The sequence below is a fragment of the Chaetodon trifascialis genome, chromosome 14 (assembly GCF_039877785.1).
Source record: "Chaetodon trifascialis isolate fChaTrf1 chromosome 14, fChaTrf1.hap1, whole genome shotgun sequence".
NCBI lineage: Eukaryota > Metazoa > Chordata > Actinopteri > Chaetodontiformes > Chaetodontidae > Chaetodon > Chaetodon trifascialis.
The window spans coordinates 20339488-20364711 of NC_092069.1; the positions used below are offsets into that span (position 1 = coordinate 20339488).

Sequence of the window (25224 nt, forward strand, 5' to 3'; positions counted from 1 at the left end):
AATTGATTCATTTTACAAGCAAAATGTCAAATATTTTTGGGTTTCCGCTTCTCAAAAGTGAGGATTATCTGACTTTGAAGACCTCACCTTGAATTCTGGGAAACTGTGATGGGCATTTCATGGACTAAACAATGTATCAATTAACTGAGAAAATACTAGACAGATTAATCAATAATGAAAATAATCATTATTTGCTGGCATAGACGCAGAACTGAAAGTCAAATAAAATGTCGTACGAGTGTACGAGCTGATCTCAAGATGCCTCCACAAATGAACAATTGAGCTAATTCTCATGCATCTGCTGCCGGAGATGAATCGTTGACACTTCAAAAATAGCTTGTGTTTGCAGTTCACAGTGAAGATTAAACCACACCATCACTTTCAGCACCGACAATGAGATTCATCAGCCGGAGTATACGTGGGGTGGCAAACACCTGCACTAACCCGGGCCTGAATGATGTCCTCCATCCATTATATGACGATTAAATCATTACCCCCCCCACCCTCCCACCCCCCCGTCCTTCAGTCACATCACCATTATGAACCAGACATCCATCAAGGCCACATCTCTGATATTTTTTTGGCAAAAAGGTGAGTACTGGGAGACTGAGGGCCGGGAGGAACATCCCTGCCACACTGCCAAACTGCTCCAGAAAGTGGGGCATGATGGGTAAAGACCCAGTGACCCGGCAGGCGTCCGGTCAGACACAATGGCCCTGCTGCTGCTGTAGCTGAAGAGAGGCCAAAACAAGACATGAAAAAAATGAAAAGTCCTTCTACAAAACTATTACAGGCTCACGTCAAAGCAGGTCACTATTAAAACATTTCAGTGCGTTAGAATGAATTAAATTCCATTTGTTGTCCTCACAGGATCGCAAAAAGGTTTTCACACTTGGCTGAGGTGGAATAGTTAATGCATCAATAAAAGCAAAATGTGACAAAGAGCGATGGAAACAGACTCAACAAATAAATTATGACGTAGGCTCCATTGTTACTTTTCACAGATTGCTGCATCCGCTTCTTCTTCTGCAATGATTTAATGGCACCGGACTAGAAAACTAGCACCACCAGTTTATCTGGACAAATCTATAACTAATAAACTAATAACAGCATAACTAGTGGATGGACTTGTGCATTAATTTGCCTTTCCTAATTTATACTACATTTTTGTCCTTCATAAAAGCAAAAACAAAAAGTACAGTATGGATTGGATTAGACCTTGTCTATCTGCTCTAATGTAAGCTGCAAACATTAGCATGTCCGGCGAACTAGCTTCCTACCTACAGTACAGCAGTGACCAGGCATTACTTCCAAAGCCAAAAAGGGCATAATTAGCTAATACAATATTTGCTTATGACTGTTTACGACTCACGCTTCCACCTTGTGACCAGTGTTTCTCCACTGTGTGGGAGATGCCACAGTATAGGCTAACATTAGCAGTCCCTCCCTGCTCTTTGTTGTATTTGGACCTGTTAACACCTCAGCAACCCCAACAAAACACATTAAACAAGATAGTGTTAGGTCCCACAAACACAGTGTTTAGTCCTCAATCTAAGAGCCTTTTCCTGTGAGGTTAGAAGTGAAACTCTGTTAAAAAAAAACAGGAACAATAAGGCGTTCAATAAATCTAGCCTCTGTGTTGTTTACAGATATGTGAGCTAAAAAGTTAAACTGGATTACATTACAATGGAATAACAGTCAGATCTTGCATTTGCCCTCATGCTTATAAGACTGACTCAATGCGACAATAAAAGGACAATGTCTTGTGTTTGTCTTCACATCTTCATGATGAAGATGTTGGTTTTCTCCCTGGGACCTTTTAGCTTTTAGCACTAGCCTAACTCATGTATTTAGCCGTTGAGTGTATATTTCAAGACTCCTTTTTCAGGGGTCAGTAGGAAACATTGAGAAGTCACTCAATGGTCTTTTTTTTTTTCTTTTTTTTCTCAACAAATCATGGAGCTAATGTTAACTTGATTAGCTAGCTAGCTATGATAAAATCCTGCTCGCTACAACTGCAGCCAACAACATCAGATGTCCCCAGGTGAGCTGGGAAGCTAGTTCTTATCCAGTATGTATCTGTGTGAAATCAAGGACCATTGTTTTAAAAATTATTACGAATTTTGAGTGGTAATCACTGTAAACATGACAGAATGGACATCGTGACAGGTGTTGCTACGTTAACTGAGGGGGCTGACGGACATGATGGTGAGACGGACTTTAATTTGAGTGAATCAACCCTTTAAAGCTTGCAGTCGCTCGTCCTGTGCTTTTAACCGTTGCTGGTGAATTTCAGGTGTTGAGACTTTTTTTTTGCTTCTATGAAACAGCTATACAGCGTTTTGGATGAAACCTTTCAGCTGTTCCAGCTCGCTGCCACTCCCATCCTGCCTCTGACAGCAATTAAAGCAGCCAATCTCACTGAGGCTCCTGTTCAATACCGGCTCTTCCACAAGGCACTGCTTTGAAACTGTCACTTCTCTGTGTGTGCGTCTGTCTGTGTGTAACCGACAAAGACTGAGACAGACAAAGAAAAAAACCCCTGAAAGACATAAAGACAGGCAGAGAGACATAAAGAGGAGATGAAGGAGAGACAGAGAGTCTAGCCAAAAAGGGAATGATCTCAGACGGAAACAGTTTGCTCGGCTTCACAACGGGGGGACACGGAAATGGAAATGGAGTCTGTGCTCTGCCAAAGGTGAATCCCTATTTATGGGCGGCAATTATCATTACATAAGACCTCAATTATTCAGCTGCAGCTCTTTCAAGCTTTCATCTATTAGTCAGAGGCAAAAGAGCCCTATCAGTTCATACACACACACAACCAGTAAACGTCTGAGTTTCCTCTGTGGCCGAGGCCTGTCGGTGTGCTGAATGGTAAACATCAAGGGTGTGTGTGCGTGCGTGCGTGCGTGCGTGCATGTGTGTGTGTGGGGGGTTGTATTACTGTTCTTGTGACACAACTCTGTTTCATACCTGCAGCTGGAGGGAGAAAATCTACAGCTTCTTATGAAATCTCATTCCCAGTGAACAATCCCTCATCAATCTATATCTCCCCAAAGTCGGAGCCGGCCCTCCACACCCTTCAGGCACCACAATTGTTCTGTTCTCCTTTTGCTTCGACCAATGCTGCATTCATCAGTAGGCAACAGAAATTCTATACTGCTCCCCCCCCCCCCCCTATTGACATTCTGATGAAATGGCCTGGCCGCAGATGACAGGCAGCAGATTCCCATTAGCCGGGGCTGCCATGCAGGGCGCTGCTTCCTGAAGACAAGATATACCATGTTTAACCAGGACCCATCAAGGAAGGAGCACCTCCACCTCATCCGTCGCACACACACACATTTCTATCCACACACTTGTACTCCATCTTTAATCTGGGCTGACTCAGAAGCAGGCCAAACTTCAAACATCACAAGATTAAAAGTGTCTGCTTCTGCCTTTATCTTGACGCCAAATTACCTTGTCAGAGTCCGCTTGGTTGTTCGCTCAAATGAGGAGCCAGAACACTTTAAACTAAACTAAAAGAAAGGGGAAAGCGTAGGATTACAACTGGTAATTTTGACGGATCGACGCTGCAGTAATTGCTCAATTAACAGTTTCATAAATAGTGGCAAACGGAATTAGAGCAATTTTGAGGGCGTGGAAACATCAAAGGACGGATTTTCACAAGAGGGTAGATGAAAAACAAGGCAGGCTTCAAAACGAGCTGTTTTTAATGTCTCTGAGGACTGACACTCGCTAACCAGAGCCGTGAAAATCTGGAGGGAACGCGAAGGGTGAAGGTTGAGCGTGCCCCCCCAACATGTGAGAAATGAGAGATGCCTTCACGTCCGCTCACTTTGATCTCGACGTGTAGGAGCAGAAATCGCAGTTTTTATTTTTGGTGACTGAGAGGGGAAATTTGTTTTCCTCTAATTCGGTCCCTGAACAGTGATCATGAAAATGTCTCACAAAAAAAAGATTCAGACTTATCATGTAAAGTTTGAAGTCTAATGACATCATTTAAAATGTCCAGTTTGCACAGAAAACAAATGTCATCGTTAGAAAAAAGCAGGGTCACTTCTTTTTTTTGTAGTTTGGGAAGTAAATTATCCTCCACTCAAAAAATCCTGAAGTTGTAATTATTACAATCAATCTATAAAGAAATGGCTGAGAATGGGGGCATTCATACTTCTGGTCTTTATTGCACTTAAACTGATTTTCATTTTAAAGAAGCAGATGAACATCTACACTCATATTTGCTTTCTAAGTGTTAAATAAGAGGATTGGTACCACCACCATCTATCTGTTGGTTAAATATGAATCGCAGCCAGCACGGTTAGCTTAACTTAGAATAAAAACTGGAAACGGGGGCGCAGCTAAGTTAACACAATCCGCCTCCCAGCACCTCTAAATCTCACTAATTAACACGCTACATCTTGTTTCTTTAATCCATACAAAAAAAAAAGCTTTTGAGATGGTGCACGGTCGTTTTTGTTCACTGTTTCCAGTCTTTGTGCCAAGCTAAGCTACCCGTCTGCTCGCTATATTTAACGGACAGATACGAGGGTGGTGCAGATCCTCTCATCCAAACTCTCCGCCAGAAAGCGAATCAGCAAAATTCCCACAATGTCACACTTATGCTTTAAGAGTCGGGCGCTCAATTGTACAAAGTTTGTTAGGAGAAAAAATGATATGCTAATATTAACAGATCTAGTGTGAGAGGTTCTTTGATGTTGCGAGCATCCTAAGGGGCTCGCTTAAACTGGTAAAAATGTTGATATATAGTTCTCTGGAAAATTCAACAGAAACGTTCTGAACACATGTTCTTATGAAATCTCTTCCCCAGCAAGAAGCAGACAGATATTACTCTGATGAAGATGACAATAAAGGAAAAAAGAGACTAGTACAAGAGGAAAAATAGTGGGTTATAGGACAGAAGTACAGAGGGGAATGTGACACTGAAGCCTCTCCGCTGGGACTGTATGGAGAGATCAAAGAGAATTCACAGCATTGGAAGTTTTAATTAGGCCTGTCTAAAGCCTCGCCGCGTTCTCTTTCTGAGGTCTCTGACAATGAGAGGAAGAAACACGTGCTGCCTGTCTATTCCAGCTTTCAAAGACCTGGCTCCTTCCTGACACCCACTTTGGTACGGTCCTGTATAGTTCAATGGGAAGCGCGCCGCATTCATTCCCCACCAGAGCCACTTGTGGTACAAATGAACGCACTCGCGGTACGGTGAGGTGGATGTGCGTCGACTGCTTCATGTTTGAGTAAACAAGTGATTGGTGAGGAACAGCAAACTTGTTTACTCTTACTGTCATGAAGTTCAGGGGATACTGAGGGGCTAACAGACTAGCATCTTTGCTGCTAGCATTTAGCTCATAACCATTCGATTATGAAGTAGAGCTCTTACCTTGTATTACTTTTTATCTTCACTCTTAAATTATTGTTAATTTACTGCATTTGCATTTACCTCTGGCACACACACATTTGCACATTTTTGACTATTATTAGTACTATTAATGTTATGTAACAATTTTATTATTTTTTTACCTTTTTAAGTATCTTCATCCTTCTTTGTAACTGTTCATTGAGCAATTAGTACTGCAGCAAAGTTTTTCCGAATCTGAACCAATCTTACCTCTGTACCAAAAAGTCACTCTATGAACAGACCTCACAGACTGCAGTGAAGCCTTATGGGTAAAATATTAGAGCTGAATCTACAAAATCACACTTCAGCCTTAATCCCATCCAGCCATTTCTGCCACAGCTAACCAGAAACTTATCCCAACCCTTCATCTAACCATGGGTGGGTAACTAGAATTCGACAGGAAGGATCACTAACACACGTCGCTCCAAAGCAAAATGATCTGCTCGTTAAAGCCTGCTCATGAAATGCTACATAATGAGCAGCGTTGGCAGCCACATGAAGTCAGTGACAGTCGTTACCTGGGTTGCAGTTTGCAGTGTGCATGCAGGTTTATAGGAGGTCATGCAAAAGCATAGAGCTCCTCCATAACACAATGAAACAACAGGCAGAGCATCTGCGACTGAAATAGATGTTTTTTCGCAGTGACTTCCTTTGATATTTGTTGCAGCCATCTGAGCGTGCGTGCAGCAGCATACACGAGTTTTGTGCCTGAACTAGCTCAAGGCTTCGTTCCATTTAAGCTGTTTATATGTTTTAAAAATATGAACATGTGAAATAAACATAAGTGTTTTTATCTCATCAACCAAAGGCTTAATTAAGACACTGTCTTATAAAGTGTTTGGATTTGTGTTTTTAATTATTACATTTGAGTAGGTGGTGATTTTTTTAAATAAAGAATATGGTGCATCAATCTGGTGTTCAGCTTATTGTTTTCTTCCTCTTTTCAGTTTGTTTCAACCAAACAGTCTCCCACACATTATGCTGCTGATCTCGCACACAGATCGGGCTTGACTTCCTCCTCTTATCTCCACGACTGGACATTTTCACGGCGCTGGCTGCTATCATCAGTGTTTGCCGTGAGGAAATTCAATCCCTTCTAGAGTAACCAGGCCCTTCCTCCTCCTCCTCCTCCTCCTCTTCCACACACCTGGTCAAGCCTCATCAAACCTGCCAGCACGCTGCACAGAAATCTGGGGGTCTCATTTTCTCTCTCCCTCCTTATTCACTCGCTCTCACTCTTCTCTTTATCTGACTCCCGCTTGCTCTTTTCCTCTCATTTTCTCCCTCCGTCTCAGATGCTGTTTTTCTCTCTTTAGCCACATTCTTCGCTCTTTTCTCTCCTTCTGTTTTTCTCTGGCTCTCCATCATTATCTTCCTGCACCTTGTTGCCTCTGATGCCGCGTCTTTGCCGCACACCCTCTCTGCCTCGCCATCTCCCTCTTCGTCTGCCTCCCTCCCTCTTTATCCACCTCCATCTCCTCTTGCTCCCTGCATGTTTCATTTCACCTCCTCCTCCTCCTCCTCGCTGTCCTGTCGCTGCCTCAGTCGGTGGCATGTTGGGGACGCTGCTACACTGAGCTGGATAAAATCTGACATGACAGGTTCCACGACTGTAATGTAAAGGCAGATGTATTTTCTGGAGTTTACATCTAGAAGTGACACCCTCTCATTTCTGTTGGCGTCGGTACGAAGGTTAGAAAGGTTTTATTCCCTATAAATACCGCGGTTCAAAAATAACTCCAATGTTAGATGGGCTGGGAACAGCCTGCTCGACTCACATGTATCCCAGCACATCACATGTGAGCAGCTTTATTTCCTTTAGATCGTAGTCCAAGAAAATACTAAATATACTTCTAATGTGTTTTTTTTACCTCATTAATTTTCATCCTTTTGTGTGTGTGAGGCAGTTTATTTTTAAGTTTGTGTTTTAAAAAGTAAAAAGCTTTACTTGGTCACTGACAGGAAACAGAAATGGGCGAAAGATGCCGTATTTTGAGCGAATCCACTGAAAATTCTTCAGTCAAAGTATGAAGCTGCAGTGCAAGTTTCTTTTAAAATACATTTTTTTAGTCGTTAGTTCACCAGCGTGAAAAATATATAATGAGTAATGTCATGTGACTAATGTCTAAATATAGTATCATACAGAAACTCCACTGGATTCAAAACAACTTCAATTAAACCATGTCAAATATGTGAAATCAAAAATTAGGATTTTGTCATGTGTAGCCATGTTTTGACCATCTCCATCTCTAACATAGCATACTAAATACAGCCGTGAGTGATTACTGGGAGTCATTTCCTGTATCTGTGTCACGTGGGTTTCGCCTCTGCCAGCAGCAGGTGCTGAGTCCATTTATTCCAATGGGAGAAAAGACCATGAGTGCGGATAATGGCATTATTTCACTCCTTGTCACTGGAGCAAATATTGAGGTGGGATCTGGAGCGAGCATCAAAATAAGCCGCTAACTTTAAATCTGGACTGGCTCAGGTGTTGTATTGTTTTGACATGGAAAGCAACAGGCCATCTGTAATAGGCAACCACACCCACTCAGCAGACAGGAGATCTATATCATTTCATACTACTGGCACAGCTTGTAATAAGCAAGTAAATTTAGCTTAGGCTACGCTAAAGACCTCTCTTGCTTTAGTTAGTGAAGCTGGCACTCTGGTTTGCTTTTTAGCTGCATTTTTTTCTTTTGAATTATGCATTTCTATGGCTTTGAAAAATTCACATGGAAAAATAAATGTCAAGTCAGATTCTGGTTTTTATTGAATCTTGACTAAATGTGTCATTAATGCATTTTGGCTCGTAGGGCAGAGGAGAGTTCTCAGGAAGCACGTTTCATAGTTTGAAATGAGTCGAGATTCAGAGCTCTGAGGGAGCCGGTGCGGCTAACGTTAGCATTAACTTCACAGAATGACTAATTCAGTTTAAAAATTGAGTAATGTTAGGTCATGGTAAATACTGTAAAATCCAAAAGTAAGCTGTAGGACAGGGTCATCCCTAAAATATATATACAGCCGTCCGTGCATGTTACTGTGATGATGAAACTATCCGTTCTGTCAAGTGTGCACGACCAGTTGGAGCCCACAAGTTTGACACCTCAGCCCCGATGCTGTGACACTCTCAATCCAAAGTGCAATTACAGGTTTAGACAGAAGTAGGCCAACATCTATAAAGTGGGGGAAGCACATACGGAGGCACTGCTGAGGGCTTAAATAATAAATATGAACAGTGGGGGGGGGGGTTGAGAAGAAATGAAATGGAATTAGACCGATTGAAATGAAAAGAAATTACGGCTGAGATAAAGGAGGGGAGGATGGAGAGAAAATAGAAGGCTAAAAATCCACGAAAGGTTGCCTTAAAATAAACTGGGAGAGATAAAGCCAAGGCAAAAATGCGACAGGGGTGGGGGGGTGTAGAGTGAAAGCGAGCCAGGAACAAGGGCCCCTGACACGATAAGGGACAGAAGAACATGAAAAGAAGAAAAGGAGAGGGAAATGAAAGGAGCGATAGTGGAGGAGATTAGGTTGAGTGTTGTAAAGAGAAAGAGGTCCCGCGGGCCTTGGCAGAGCTGTGATCCCAGCAGCGTAACCTCTTCATCTTTCGCCAGCTCCCTCGACATGACAGCTCTACCCATCTCTGGACCCCAGAGGGGCAGCGTGGGCACATTTGTTTGCCAAACTGACCCTCTACGACCCTCCTACCCACCCTCCACTTCCATTACCAGGCCGCTGGCATATCTGGCCTTCAAACATACATGTGGCCAAAGGTTCGCCAACACCTAGAAGGACTCCAGACCGAAACCACTGCATTGACACAATGTGTCATAGATGCACTGGAATCTGTCATTTGACATTTATTAGAAGCTAATGTCACACATAGGCACCAACCAAACCTCACTCACTGATTTGACAATTTACCACCAAAGGCACACTGAAAAAAATGCCTTATTTATTAAGTATTTTTATCATGAATCAAGAGACAGACTGTAAACAATCTTTGACATATTTCCGTATCTCCTTGTCACTTTATAAAAGCTGTTATGGTGAATGTTCAATTATATAAGCATTCATTTGGTTCGATATTCAATCTCCTTTCAACTCTGTTTTGTTCTCTACCAGCTAAACTCTCACGTGTTTTAAGAAAAAAGGATTTTGAGGCTGAAGCATGCACAGATATGCTGCGATAAAGTGTTTTTTTCTGCTGTGCAATATGCAAATACAAACTCAAGATGCAAGTTCTTTGTTGACACAGATGCATTTCAGCGCACCTTGTGTAACACCTGATGCAGGGGAAGAGAAGAATCCAGAGGTCTTGGACTCTTCTGATGTTATATTACTTTTAAAAAAGGGCTGCATGGGCAAACTAAAATAACCCAGAGAGCATTTACAAAAAACAGAAAAGAAAATAGACTTAAAAAAAAAAGAAGTGGCAAACTGACAAAACCATCATAAGCAAACAAGAAGCACAACAGATGGGGAACAAACAGACATTTTATCTCTACAGATATACATTCAGCTCCTGTTTTCTGACGACGTTCAAAAAAAAATCCCAAACAGATAAAAAGGGATGTCCAACACCTGCGGCAGGTGAAGCAGATAAAATCTCTGAGGGCTAAGCCGATCTAAGCTGGGACTTTTGGCATCATCCTCTTGTTCTGCAGAGCTCTGGCCTAACCTTTGACCTCAGCTTGATTACACCACCCTGCAGCCTTTGCTCACGTCTTCCTGTCAAGATGCCACGAACATCATCCTGCGCTCAACTTCTCCTGCCATGATTTGCATTGTGCCGTCTGCCAAAAATCCTCCGGGCTCGAAGTTATCAGACAGCCTTCCCCCTGTTGTGAGCGTAAATGGGAGGGATTGCTGCGCTATTACCACATTCATTTTTCAACCTCTTAAGGGATGTGCACTCTGCATAAAGGACCCCTCCTTTTGCACCCACCGCTTTGAGTTTGATGTAAATATGATCATCCAAGAGAGCATGGAAAGCCCTGAGAGTAACCCTTCCCCTGCTGCAGAGCATAAGTCGCCTAATAAGTCTGCCACTCGAGTATCAACAGGGAGGATTAGGAGGAACACAAAAGACCCATTTCCTCTCCTGAGTGAAGCCTTCACTCCCACCAGCACAGATGCATCAAGGAGAAACACACACACACACACACACACAAGCATCCAATATTTGTCGAGCATGCAGCCTGTCTTCAACTCTGTCCTCGAGGCACCGGGGAGAGAGTTTGGCTAGCTTGTGCCTCGAGGACCAGACTTTCCTCTGGGAGGCAAAGTCGAGACAGACGGAGAAAAAAAGTCAAGGATGGAGGAGGGATGCGAAATAAAGATTTCCCTCGACTGATTACGAGCCTCCCTGCTCTGAGATTCATCTGTGTCTGTGCTGCGTTTGCTCTCTTTAAGACACACCATCACACACGCTCATCAAAGACGGGAGATGTTTCTCAGCAAATGCAACGAATCCACGATAAGCGGATCTGAACCGAACAGCCAACCTAAATATAGAAACCACATTGCAAATAAAAGTGGCTTTTTAAACAAAAAAGTCATGTCAGGGTTCCTGCTGGCTCTGTAGAAGTCCTCCTGCAAAGCGAGAGTTAATTCAGCTCTGAAACACAAATCAAGGGTTTTTTTAAAACAGCTGATACATGAATGTTGAGATCCATGCCTGCTTTTGCTCCACAGAGGTGCTGCCCCAACAGGAAAGTGATGAGAAAGAAAGGAGGAGGAGGAAGAGGAGGCACGGGGAAAGGGGATGAAGGGCGGGGGTGACATGCAGGAACAGGATAGGGAAGCGTAGCGAGGAGCTACTGATGCATTCTGGCGCATTTTCTGCTGCAGCAACCTGGGAATAATATGGAGAAGCGAGTTCCCCCTGAAGGAGGTCCCCTGAGCTGCCCGCAGAGCATGCTGGTCCGGCCCGACACACAGCGAGAGAGCAGAGCAGAGGAGAGGAGCAGCCTTGGGACAGTGGAGAGCGCACAGAATGAAACTGGAGTGAGATCACAGCGAGCATCGGCTCAGGGTGTTTCGAGAGAAAGAACACCCCTGCTGCACAGATGGAGGGCAGTGGAGAGAGGAGGCTGCTACAAGGCTGATAATCAAAGACGGGAAATAGAAAAAAAACCTCGAGTGGTACAAGCCCCCCTTGTGATTTAACGCTGAACAAAGCGAGGAGCCGCTGACTCCTTTCCTTTGACTTTCAAACCCTTCTTTTGTCAAGTCCACAAATCATATAAAGAAAAAAATGTCACTTTGCAGAGCTGAACGGGGAGCTTCTTTAAACGCTCCACAAGACGCACCAATGCACGACACTCATCTGGGGTCAAAGGGCAAACGGAGGGGGGCATCAGCTCCAGGGCTCACAGCACTATTGCATGTCACCCACTGACTGACTGGTCCAGAGGAGAGCAGTGATGGATTAGACAGGACCGCAAACAGAGAGAAATATTTTCTATCTAGAAAATGAAAAAGGCATAACTTGAGGTCCATGTCCTTTTTTTGTCCCTATGAGTCTTCTAAAGGAATATAAAATTAAATAATGAGTAAGAAGGGCCACTAATGGTTATTTCTCCTACTGATTAAATGGTCAATTTTATGATAAATTGCAGACTAATAGTTTAAAATGACAGAAAACACCGAAACATTTCTCAGAGGTAACTTAGTCAAGTTAGGCTAACGATCACTTTAATTAGAGATAAATTAGCTGAATGCACTTGATTCATCAGTTGGACGATTGACAGCAAACTAACAATAATGTTGATACTCGATTAATCATTTTAAAGTATTTTTCAAGTAAATAGACAAATTCCAGATGCTTCATTGAGAGGATTTACTACTTTTCTTTGTTGTATATAACTTTTAAATGAATACCTTTGGCTTTTAATTGCTTGGGCTATAAAAAGTAAAAAATGTCCATCACAAGTTCTCAAAAATTGTTTGAAAAACTCAAAGATATTTCATTTGTTATCATATTAGTAGAAAAGGAGGAAATCCTCAGATTTCAGAAGGTACAACCAGAAAAACTTTGGAATTGTCACTTTGAAAAATGACCTGAACTAATTAATTTATTATCAGAATTGTTAAATTGCAGCTTAATTTTCTACCAAAATGTTCAATTTACAATGATATAAATAGAGAACGGCAGTTAATCCCCACATCTGACAAGCTGGAGCCAGTAAATATTTCACATTTTTGCTCGATGAATGACCTACACTAAAACGTGGTGTGAAAAAGCCGCAGCGATGAGCACTCAGCAGCCTCAGTTTTAAGGGATGACACTGATTAATATTTTACGGAAACGCTCACAGACTTTTATTTAAAAATAAAAAAATAAAAAAAACTGAAAAAAGATCCTCATTCGAATTCATTCATTCAGCTTTACTGACGCTCATCTTCCTTCAGGGTTGCTCACTGAAGCATTTCGTATATTGGTCAGGCGTCAAGCGCCATGAGCTGAATTCACACGTTCTAATCACCATTCAGCATTTGGAAATTTGCAAACATAACCCCTCGCTCTCATATGCTTTTCTATTATTGTTCCAGGCGTGAAAAATAAGACAACAGCAGAGAATAAAAAGCCTAAAAGCCGACAGCGTCTCTCATCTCCTGCAGCCTTTTGCCGAGACCCCCCCCCCCCCAGTACTCCCGGTGCAGCCTCTCGCTGTGAGCTTCATCGATTTCTCGTCTTAATGCTGCTGCACTGTGCATGGAGGAAGGTGCTGTGGAGCGAGACTGACCTTTATCAAAGTATGCAGATGCTGGATGTGGGTGCAGGGGCAGGAGGGGCACCTCCACTGGTACCTCAGACTGTCACCCTGGCAGGCAGGGAATGAAATGAGAGCAGCGACCTGTATTGAACGCACCCTCTTCATCTCTCTTTCAAGTGCAAGCCGAAGTGCAACCAAAGAGAATTGCTGTGGGGAGCGATAGAGACCGGCCTCTTAAAGGCACTTACTCTGGTTAGAGATCTGATTAATGCTGAGATGATTAGTTAATTATTTGATCAGTCACTTGTCAGGCAAATAATTGACAACTATTTTGATTATTTGCTGCTTTTCAAATGACCAGATCTGCTGTTTTTGTTTTGGTCAAATGTGGTTTTTGACTGTTGATCGGAAAAAACAATCAATTTACAAAGGTGACCATGGGCTTTAACAACTTATGATCTGTATTTTTCACTATAAGCTGACAATCTGTGGACCAAATAACTGATCGATTAACCGTGAAAACAATGAAAAAAACTGTTATTTGCAGCATTTTAAAACATTTTTCTGTCATAGATTAGATTATAGATTATTTGTCAGTCACTATCTCACAGAGACCAAAGTAACGTATCAAATTCTTTGCTCAGTCCGACCAAGAATCCAAAAACTAAACATATTTAGTTCTAGTAGATGCTAAAACTAAAAAATTTTTGCTCGATCTAAAACTTTTTTCAATTAGTTGAGCACAAAAAATGTTGTTGATTATGTTTTCTATCAATCAACTTAATAAATTTACTTATCAATTCCTTTTCAAACACACCCCTCAGCTTGAAGGCCAAACCACTGTCTACCATAAATAGCCGTGAATGATCACTTCTATAATCCTTCAAAATTTGCTTTTATTTTTGTTGGGTTTTAACTTGTTGCCTCGTCTGAAACACTTTTTGCTCTAAAACTAAGGAGGATGTGTCTTTAATCTGCACTTCCATAAAGCCAGGCATCTCACAACAAACATATTTTTTGAAAAAAGTCAAAATCAAAGCAGCAGAGGTCGAGATATCCTGACTTTGAGTCTCTAGTAAGCTCCCAAAATTCTGGATCCTACATTTTCCATAGTGCACCTCAAAAACATAAACAAAGCATAAACACCCATGCCCTTCAAACACCACACCTCCAGTTTGTAATACAAGCTTTGTACTAAAAACATGCAGCCTCCAAACCGGGGCAAATCTGTGGAGCGCCCCTTTAACTAAAGCTGCAGATATCACTGCCAATGAGAAGTTCCCACAGATCCTACTCATCACCTCTAGGAGGCCGAAATGAAGAGTTTTCCCAGCAGGCAGTTCCTATTTGCAGCACATCTGATATGACTGAAGGCATCATCACAAACCAGCTCACACTAATTAAAGAAGCATCTCTAATACTGTGCTGCATGCTCAGGTTTCAGGCTGCCGATGATCACAACATCAGCAGTGCACAGGTCCTGATGCAGTGCGGGTGTTACAGCATCGAATACGACACGTTTGTGTTTTGCAAAGGAGTTTTGGATTCAGGGCCGTAAAACAGAGAAATAGAGAAGATTTCAGCAGGATTTGGATCAGAATCAATCGGCAGATGCAACCATTTAAAAACTGAGAAGAATTATCCTCTGGGGCTGAATGCTGTTCAAAAAGTCTGTTCAACCAAATAACAAATAAAAAATGCTGATACATTTGGGTTCATTTACCCAGGTTTTAAGATATCTGCCCCCACCAAAATACAATGCACTAAAAATTACATTAAGAGTCTGCAGACAAGCTGTAAGGCTGGACTGGATGCTACTGTCAGAATGCTAGCGTAGCATGATGAAAGTACAAAGCTAAAATGCTGAGGTTTAGCAGGTAACATTTACCATATTACAGTGGAAAGAGACAACTCTGACACTGTTGACGGCGCTCTATCTCGCAAAGACAAACAGATCACTTCCCATTTTCCTTTGAGGCCAGCAACTACAAAAACCCCAGACACAGTACATTTGTTTCCAAATTTCCATCAAGAAATGATCAACATCGCTTTGGAAGCGAGAGAGAAGAAAGAAGCATGTTCACCGAACAGGTAAAGTGAAATCATCGTAATTCAATATGGAGTAGTAACACTGGTTGTTGGCGTCGGCTGAGTTCATTCATTCATTTAATGGATAATGGAGACATGAAAGGAGTTAGAAACACTGCCAACCTTCATTTTCCCTTGATGAGGATAATTCACAACAGCCGGTTGCTTTAAGCCAAATAATCATGTTATTAATAAGTATATTTCTCAATTATTTAAACCTTTTGAAACGCTTTAAAAGCAGACTCATACAGTTCAGGCAAAAAGATCCTTAAAATACAACTTCTCTAGAGGATCCAGTCTGTGGAAGTACTACCATTTACAACTTACTGAAAGTTTGCACCATCAGTCACTTTGTAAGTCATCTTTTCCAGAATAAAACTGGATTATAAAACCACGCCGTGTTTATTTGTTAAAACACTGGAGCCAAACACTCAAACAGTCAAATGGGTCAAACTGATGCACTTACTTCCATCCTAACTCTATTAGGCTGGAGAGGCTGTCAAAAGTTTGGGGATCCTGAATATATGATCCCCAGTCAGATTTACACACAAACACTCAGGGGGAGGCTCGGAGCTGGCGACATGCCCTGCACTGAATTGTGTTATAAATAAGCTTTAACTTAATTGCATTCCCCCAACTGGGAGGAACAAACGCAGGGCCAGCATATTTATTGCCACTCAACCTGTGTGTGAGTTAGTGCGTGTGTGTGTACGTGTGTGTGTGTGTGTGTGTGTGTGTGTGTTTCTGTACAGTATTTGTAAGCAGCAGCCAAAGTGCAAAAGCTACAATAAGTTTGCTGAGATAAGAAATGTTCTCATGAATCTTCCAGTACTGTATGTCTGTGGATGTGTTAGAACCTGTGTGAGACACTCTGTTTTTTTATGAGTGTGTGTTAACAAACTGATCTCAGGTGATAGCAGAGGGGAAAGTGTTGGTGATACAGAAAACAATTTCATGCCATTTTATGGCCTGTAATTGCCTCTAAGGATGCCTTCACTTCACTTGTTTGTAGCCCCGGTGGAAGTGCGGCTCCATGGACGAACACTTTGGTCCAGACTGAACATCGGCTGGATGGGTTGTCATGAAATTTGGTACAGAAATTCATGGTGGATGGAGGATGAATCCCACTGCGTTTGGTGATCCAGTGACTTTTCATCTAGCGCCACCAGCAGGTCAAAGGTTGATCATTTGTTCAGTGAAATCTCAAGATCTACAACATGGACTGGTGCCAAACTTTGTGCAGACATTCATGGTCCACAGAGGATGAACCTGCTCAATGTTAATCCTACAGCCTTTCCTCGAGTTCGAAATATCTCAGCTATTGGATGGATTGCTATGAAATCTTTATCATCTTGATGATTAAGAGACTTTACATCTAGCGCCACCAGCAGGTCAAAGTTGTCATTAGTCCAGTGAAACATCTCAACATCTACAACATGGATTGGCATCAAATTTTCTATAGATGCATAAACTAATGACATTCCCATCAGCCTCAGCCGTACCTTGTGTTAATTGCTAATTACCAAATGTTAGCATGCTAACCTCCTAAACTAAGACTGCAAGCTTGGTAAACATAATACCAGAAAATCACCAGCATGCTAGCACGGTCATATGTTAGCATTAAGCTCAAAGCACCACTATGCCTCATTAGCAAGGCTGTGGGGTCTTAGTCGTGTTAGTTATTCATATCATCTTCAGCTTTGCCTCTGTGTGCTCTTCAAAGGTACAAAAACTGAAGACAATGTCTGCAAGTCGTCAAATCAGTCCATCATGCTTTTCTTCAGGTACACCTGGAATTTGATTTCTTTTGATCCCTTGTCTACCAAAACCTCAGACCTGATTGGGCCACATGTGAGTCAGTATAACATTATGAGCTCTGGTTCACTTTAAAATTGAACCAAACTGTCATGAAGCAAACACAAAAATACTACAAAACAAACTTCACCACATTACCAAAGAAAACAAAGTGTGGTTGCACCCCGAGGCACAGTAAAAATACAAAGACACATTCCAATTATCGAGAGGACAGAAAGTATGAGGCTTGCATGAATAAAACAACAGAAGTACAGCACCGAATATGATTAGCTGAGCCTGAGATGGTCCTGGATGTGTGTGAGGGCTGGCTGCAGGGCGGTAAGGTAAACCTCATGGGTCTATTCCAGGGTGTCTGGAAAAGTGCTGGCAGGGGGAAAAGCTGTATGGTCAGCAGGACGAGGATCAGCGTGGACATGTGTTCTGTCAGTCATGATGCCCAGAGGGGTGACAGCTACACATTCAAGAGATATTAAGCAAAAAGGTTGGGTGAGGGCGCTGCCTGAGCTGGAGGAGGTGGGGTAGACAGGAGGGGAAAGGGCAAATCCGTGCATCTTACCGTGACCATAATGCAGCGGCCTATGTCACGCTATTTTAAAAAAACATACGGGAGGTTTACGAGCACGGCAGAGTCGTGCTCATACAGGCGTGACTGCAGTGGCAATTACTTTAGCTGATTCTGGTCCGTCTGCTGCACACCACTCATTTGTTTACGAACCCATCAGCGCCTAGTTAAACATCCGTCTCCCCGGGGATGGAGCTTCTCCACCTGGCAGCTGTGTTATCGTCACTGGGTCAAAGGAAACAGAAGCCTGCAACCTTCAGTTTTTTTACTGTGTCAGAGGCAAACATATTCTGTACCAGTTGTTCCCAACGTAGGGGTCGGAACCCCCCAAAGGGTCTCAGAATAAATCTGAAGGGTCACAAGAGGATTACAAAGAGTTTAGGGCTACAAAAAAAGTTATTTTCACCTCTGATTAATCTGCAGATTATTTTCTCGATCGATTCCAATAAAACAAAAGTCGTTTTCTCGAGATAAATTATCTTACGATCTCGAGAAATCTGCCTTTTGTTTTCTTGAGATAACGAGATATATTAACCCATTATCACAAGAAAATGAGTTCCTTATCTCGAGGTAACGGTGTTAAAAAAAAAATCCAAGCACAGCCTTTATTCTGCAGGAGCCACTGCTCTGTACCACCTGAAAATGTGTTCCTGTTAGCCTCGTCTCACCTGCAAGGAGGCACTTTTTAACTCAAGAGCCACTTCACAGCTTTGACCATCATAAAGTGTACATGTAAGGAGTTCACGGTGCCTCAACGAGGTTCACATCCATTAGCTCAGAGAAGAAGCACCGCCACCAAGAAACTATTAAACTTCGTGCTGAGAACTATTGTCTGGCTAAGAATTGGAGTGATGTATTCCAGAGCTCCAGATTAGGACTGTAATAAATTTCCACTCTGGTTGATAACAATGGACCCAAAGTGTGTCAAAAGAGATTGAGAGTCAATGCCTCATAAAACAGGGGACGAGAGAAAGGAAGAACATGAGGGCTGAAGCATTATGAGGTCTAATTGTCCTAAAGGACATCAAAAAAGCCCCTGCACTTTAACCGGGGAGCACACTCCAGCCTCATTTAGCCGTCGCAATTAACACTGACTGAGCAGCAAGAAGGAAAACTGTCTTAAGCATGTGCCAAGACGGGAATCCTTCTGTTATTTCAACATCTATGCAAAATGGAAATAAACATAACATTTCCATTGTCAATTTCCATGCACAGCAGAGTTGGAATACGAATGTGAAGGCAATGGAGGCAAATAAATTCTGTGTTTTTTCTCGTCGCTAGTGTGAAAACGACCCTGAGGAGAGCTTTCAAGGCAGTGGAAGAAACATCATTGTAATTATGCCTTTAGTGAATATTCTACACGTTCATCCCCTTTGTTTTGTGTATGGAAATGTTCTCATGAATCTTCTAGTATGCTTCTGGATGAAGCTGTCACTTCCACTGCTCCTCTTTGTCTTTTTTATGGATGCACACGGAATCTAATTCATCACTATCCGAGTGTAATTATGGAAATTTCTGGAGATTTGTTGGGAGTTCTGTAACAGCAGTCTGCCATTTCTACAAAAGATCCAGAAGTCTCTGAAGGGGGAAGGAAAGATTTTCATATTAATACTCAAGCGTGTTCATGCATATGAACAATTTTCATTGTTTTAACTGCTCAGATGAATAATGTCCTGTATGTTTTGAGAAATCATATAATATTCATCATTACTCTACAGCCAGCGCATTAATCAACACTGACTGTATGTTTAGTCAATATGCACAGTATGTCTCGTGAGGTCCCTTTGCATGAACAGACTATAAAAATGTATATTGTCAATATGACTGCGCGTACTATATGTCAACAAGAACATTTGCTTTTATTGCACAGATGGCGATTTTGATTATTTTTTTCTTTGTAATAGCACAGCCTGTGTAATCTCACAGCCTCTTCAATGTCAATGAAAATGTCATGGTTTATATTTACAGCTGATAAAAAAGCAACAGTACGATTTTAGTTCTTGCTAAAAGGATCAAAGGTGAAACATTATGACCTTTGGCCCGGCCCTTAACCTCAGTCTGTCACCCGACTGTCAACAATCCATTTACATGCAGTACTTTGATTAAATAATAAATCCTCACATCCTCAATGCATAACAGAGCTAAAACATAGAGCTAGGACATGCCTTCACGCACCTCATGCTGCCACTCCCTGGTTTGGGATGGTTTAAAAGGATAGTTCGGCATGTTGGAAAATGAATTTTTTGTTGAGAGGCGTATGAGGAGATTAAGACCACTCTCATGCCTGCCCGTTAAATATGAAGTAAAGAAATATGAAGCCACAGCGAGCATACGTTTAGCTTAGCTTAGCATAATAACAAATCAATAAAAACTATGTCCTTTTTATACTTCTATTTTTGCATTGATTAAACCAGCCAGATATAAAGTGTTAATTATTGATTTTAGAGGTGATTATATGTGGATTTTGTTACCTTTGTACAAAGCCAGGTTAGATGTTATCAGTTCTTATGCTAAGCTAATATAAGCTAAGTGCTCCAACTATATATTTACCGTACCAGTGGGAGAGTGGTGTCAATCTTCTCATCTAACTCTTGGCAAGAAAGCAAACATTTCCCAAACTGTCTATTCTTTTAAAGCACTAATTATTTGAATCTGCATTCTGATTCTTCTTCCAGATTACTCATGTTAACGACTCGGTGTCAGTAATTTTCAAATTTATGAGACGTATGATGACGGAACTGACACGATTCAATAAGAGAGGCAATTAGATTTGTTTAACACAGGTCCCAAGTGTTTTCTGAAATGTTCTAATGTGATAATTATTTGGCCATTAAGTCTGATTCTTCCATCACATCACTACTGGTACTGATACTAGCGTTTATCAATTCACAGCGTGTCAAGTTGTGCACTCTCACAAAGGAGCGGTGCTGCACTGTAAGAACATCTAACTCGTAGCACGATGTGCAACACAATGAACAGATCAATAGCCCAGCATTCCCTCACAATGCCAACAACATCACAGCAGTCTCATAATGATAGTCCTTCTCCACATCTCTCCCCTCGACTCCCCCGGCAGCTGTCAGGCCCGGCCCATAAAGCATCTCTAACATAAATCAAGCAAAACCCTAAGAGCTCAGCAGGCCCCGAGAGCATGCTGATCACCCCGACACTTATTCCCCCGCCGCCGGTCTCCTGGGCTGCCTCAGCCCTCAGAAACCCACACCCTGGAGCACAGCCCATGCCAGTGAGCCACAGCACACTGAGAGGGTCCTGATTGGTGCGAGAAGGGTATGTCACAGACGCATGTCACTTTGATTCAGCGCCTGCAGACCAATGTGTGAGATGCAAGTGGATGCAAGCTGTGAAATAAACAAATCGATATTTCTCAAGAGGTATAGACCTGTGCACATGCCAGTACCCCAGAGCACTTCCGGACATGCATCGGGCAAAAGGCTGTAGTATCATACAATACTCAGCCCTGGTCTTATTTGTACTACAGTACAGTATGTTGTTATTACTGCAACACAGCCAAATCTGCCCACTCAGCTGTAAGCCTATGTGTTTTGTTGTGCAGTATTGTACACAGATGGCACAGCTAACAAGGCTACATAACATAACACAATTTACATAAAACTTCACTATTACTCATGTATGCTTATCAACAAACTGCATGTTTTATTAGCATGGCTGCCCCCGAAAGGATTCTTGTCACTCGTCATCATTTGTTCTGCCTACTCAACCTCAGAGTCTCGCATGTTCTGATTACTACATGGGCCTGAGCCCGACCTATGACATTTGTTGTTGAAATTTTCTCTCTCCTTTTGTTATCCTGCACCGTCTCCCATACTGCTTCCTTTCAGTTGATGCAGATTTGACACAGAAACAACAACAAAAAAGAACAAGAGCAAAAATCCAGAGTTCAACAAAACAAAAGCAGCAGGGATTAAAGAAGCAAGGAGGGGTTACTTCAGGACTTCGTGTTTCCACAGCTGTGTGACGAATCCTAAAGTTGAATCCCAATTGCATGCCACACACACAGGTTTGCGCTCTGATGACAGCAAAATCTCTTGACAGGAAAACAAGGGGATATAGAGTGCACGCTCAGATGAGAGGGTACGGTGTGTAACCACTTAAAGAAAAATGCTTTTAAAAGTCACAGAGCCATGAGTGCAAACAGCACATGAATAGGTTACCAAAGTATGTTCGAAATTAAATGATGTCAGGAGGAAAGAAGACAACAGTCTTTGTATCAAAAGCAAATGCTAAATGAGACACTATCTGGCAGATTGCTGACTAGCTTTGAAGCTAGCTATCATATCATATATACTGTAGCTATCGTTTCTTGACAGTTTATCGCCATCAAACTGCTACTCAAAAACAAAACACAGATCAAAGGGATGCAAAAACAAGCACACAAAGAAAAAATCTTATTTATGACTCTAAACTAAATGCACTTCATGTTCAATAACCTTGGTTGACTAAAAATCAGGCAAGAGCCAAGAAGAAAATCGCTTAACGGCACGTTAACAAAAAGGAACTGCCACACAATTATCATGACAAAAGCAGTCTTACCAGGTCTCGTCGTTTTTGAACTCCAGCTCTCCGTATGTGTCTTCAAAGTCCTCTCCTCCTCCTTTGGCGAGTCCCTCCATGGTGCGATAAGGCACAATGACCGTCCCCCTTGCTCCAGAAGTCCTCAGCACTTTCACTTCCATTATACCGATGCTCTCACTGACGTGCGCGGAGCCGCTCTCAAAGGTGAAGATGCCCGAATGATCGTCATCCAGAATGGTCACCGTGGCCACGCTGGGGAAGCCCAGCATGGCCTTTGGATACGGGAGACTGTTGGCGGACAGAACCTCGTCCTCAGTCTCCAGGACGCGCAGATTACTGAGCCGCACAAAAAAGTGCTCATCCTCTTCAAAGATGTCGTCGTCTATGATGCCAATGTTTATTTCCTTGAACATCTCTCCTGGTTTGAACACTACTGTTCCCTCTGTGAACTCATAGTCCGCCCCAGCGTTAGCTGAGCCGTCCTCTGTTTTATAATCCACGTAGATCGTCTTGTTGATGTCGCCACCCTTTCTGCCGATGGTCAGTATGGCAGCGCCACAGTTCTCGAGGCACTGGTAGACAGCAGGCTCAAACGCAATTCGAGACACATACTCTTCTGGCTCCTCCACATGCACCTCCTGCACGCTGGTGCTCTTCTTCGCCTGCTCTGCGACGTGCTTCTTCAGGATGTTTCCCGCGCCTGTCATCATGCGGGTAGCTTGGATGCGGTAGAAGGCACGGCTCTTTTGCTGGTGCGAGAGAGCGTAGTAGTTTGCCATCTCGACCAGCTGATCCAACTCTTTCTCTGGGTGCTTCTGCTTCAGGTCTTTCAAGATGCGGATCATGTCGCGCCGGGACTCGTCCACCTCTTTGCTCTCGATCAAACCAACAAGATTGCTTGCCGCACCTCCGTCCATGAAGTGAGAGTTGACCATCTTGCCGTCCATCTCAATCCCCTTGGAGCGTTCGGCCTCCGTCTCGATGATGACACCCCTGTGCTTGTCTGTACGATACTTCTTGTGCATGAACTTGTAGAAGAGGAGTCGTCTGTCTGCTACCCAGGCAAGGAGTACGCATATGGGGAAGAAGGCCAGTGTGAGTAGACCCTCCCAGACCTGGACTACATTGGGAGAAAACACAGCCAGAATCATGTAGAGCCAGATGTAAGCGAAGATGCTCCAGCCCGCAGTGACAAAGAACACTCTGAGGTGTTTGACCTTGCGTACCTCTCCTTGGGGAATGACAGACACGCAGAGGCCAATGATGACAAACATATTGAAGGCTGCACTGCCGACAATTGTGGAGGGCCCGAGCTCACCAGATTTGAACTCATGTCCACAAAGCTCAATTACTGAGAGCATAATCTCGGGGGCAGATGAGCCCAAGGCCATGAGGGTGAGATTCGAGACGGTTTCATTCCACACCCGGATGGTGGTGGTGGTTGTTTCTCCATTGGGCCTCTTGATGACAATTTCCCTTTCCTGTGAGGTGATGACCTCAATGGCCGCCATGAAACGGTCAGCGATGATGGACACTCCGAGAAACATGTAGATCATTGCCACAAAATACACAATGACCCGTGCGATCTTGTCTCCCATGGAGGGATCCTCAGGATACCAGATGGGCAGGATGATTCCTTCATGACACTTGGAGTTTCCCGAACAGGTCGCATTGCTGGGGGTTACCGGAGGGCTCGGAGTGGTCCGGGCCTCTGTACAAAGGAAGGCTACAGCCACAGAGACCAGCCCCAACCAGAGGCAGGCTGACGACCCTGGCTTTACAGGCTTTGAACCCTCCATGCACCCTCCTTCGTCTCAAGGGTCCTTACCACACTGAGAGTCCCTCTGGGATCCAGCACTGGGCTGTGCTTTTCTCCACCCACCACCTAAACACAGCAGACAGAAACAGAGATGATGAGGATGTTATATTATATCTTTATGACAAGACACAAAGAGTTTAGTCTCATATGATAGATTCAGACAGGAACAGCAGTGTTAAAACAACTGCATCATGTTGCTTTGTATCTATTTACTAGATACATAAATGTATCAGTAAATATGTATTGTATTTACTTAATGCATTACATACTGAACTGTTTTAAAATGCAGTCATTTTTAGTCACATAATAATTCAATAATTAATGGAATCACATAATGGGATGGTTATCCAACCTTAGGGTACTTCCACATTGTTTTAAATCCCAAGTTTGAGACTGTGTGTTTGCATTTCAGAGAGAAACACACACCGTGTCTGAAGCAAGAGAAGAATTTCTGAATTTTATATGAGTGCAAGAATTTAAATTATCCCACTGTCCTTCTGTAAGACTTCACTGAGCTACTGCTGCTGCTTTACAAACAGCATAGTCATGAGACCTTTATGCTATGTACAAGAGGCGGGCCGGAAAATATTTCCCTATGCTTAGAGGTCTGTAAACCACTGTGTGAACAATGTAGATAACAATTATTAAATAAAATCAGAGCCTGTGGGCTCATTTCCTATCATAAAGTTTAATTTCAGTTCAGATGTGGCTATGTGCGCCCAGTAATGTGGATTTGAGCGTGATTGTCTGAAGTCTCGGGGGTAATACACAGCTCTGAACCAAACAGCTCGCTCAGCAGGCGTGCAATGTTGCCAAACTAAGCACTGTCCAAAATGTCGCATTGGCAAAAAAACAGCAGAGGGGAGGCAGGAGACCGTCAAGAGGCAAACTGAAACAAAGGCTACAGATGTCCCGTCCACATTCATTATATACCGAGCGCTAAATGCACACTTACCACTTCCGCAAGAGAAAGCAGCATTACAATAACAATCCAGACATTGTCCAAAATCATAAAAGCTCAGACTAAGCATCTTACGCACCTCTTCAGCTCTTATGAGACAGGACTTGACAATTCTTTTGATGCTAACAGCTGAGGCCAGAGGCAACGGGAGCGTGAAGTTAACCAGCCCAAACTTTGAAGATGTGAGCTGCTTAAAGACAGAACACAGGGGATTTATTATAGAGGCTCTCTTCTCAGTGGTACCTGTGATTATTCAGTGGTTCAGGAGGACGGGTGGGGCCTCTC

At 42.8% G+C, this 25224-nt stretch overlaps 1 protein-coding gene across 2 annotated transcripts in view; it reads right to left on the minus strand.

The window, feature by feature from the left end:
- slc8a3 (solute carrier family 8 member 3) overlaps window positions 1-25224 on the minus strand; it is a 105733-nt gene that overhangs the window by 73670 nt on the left and 6839 nt on the right. For both annotated transcript variants that reach the window (XR_011603032.1, XM_070979051.1), the window contains exon 2: window positions 22178-24044. Coding sequence is in view for 1 of the 2 variants with exons in the window: in XM_070979051.1 (XP_070835152.1) it covers window positions 22178-23958 (1781 nt within the window). In the remaining variant the exon portion in view is untranslated. The remainder of the gene's footprint in view (window positions 1-22177; window positions 24045-25224) is intronic.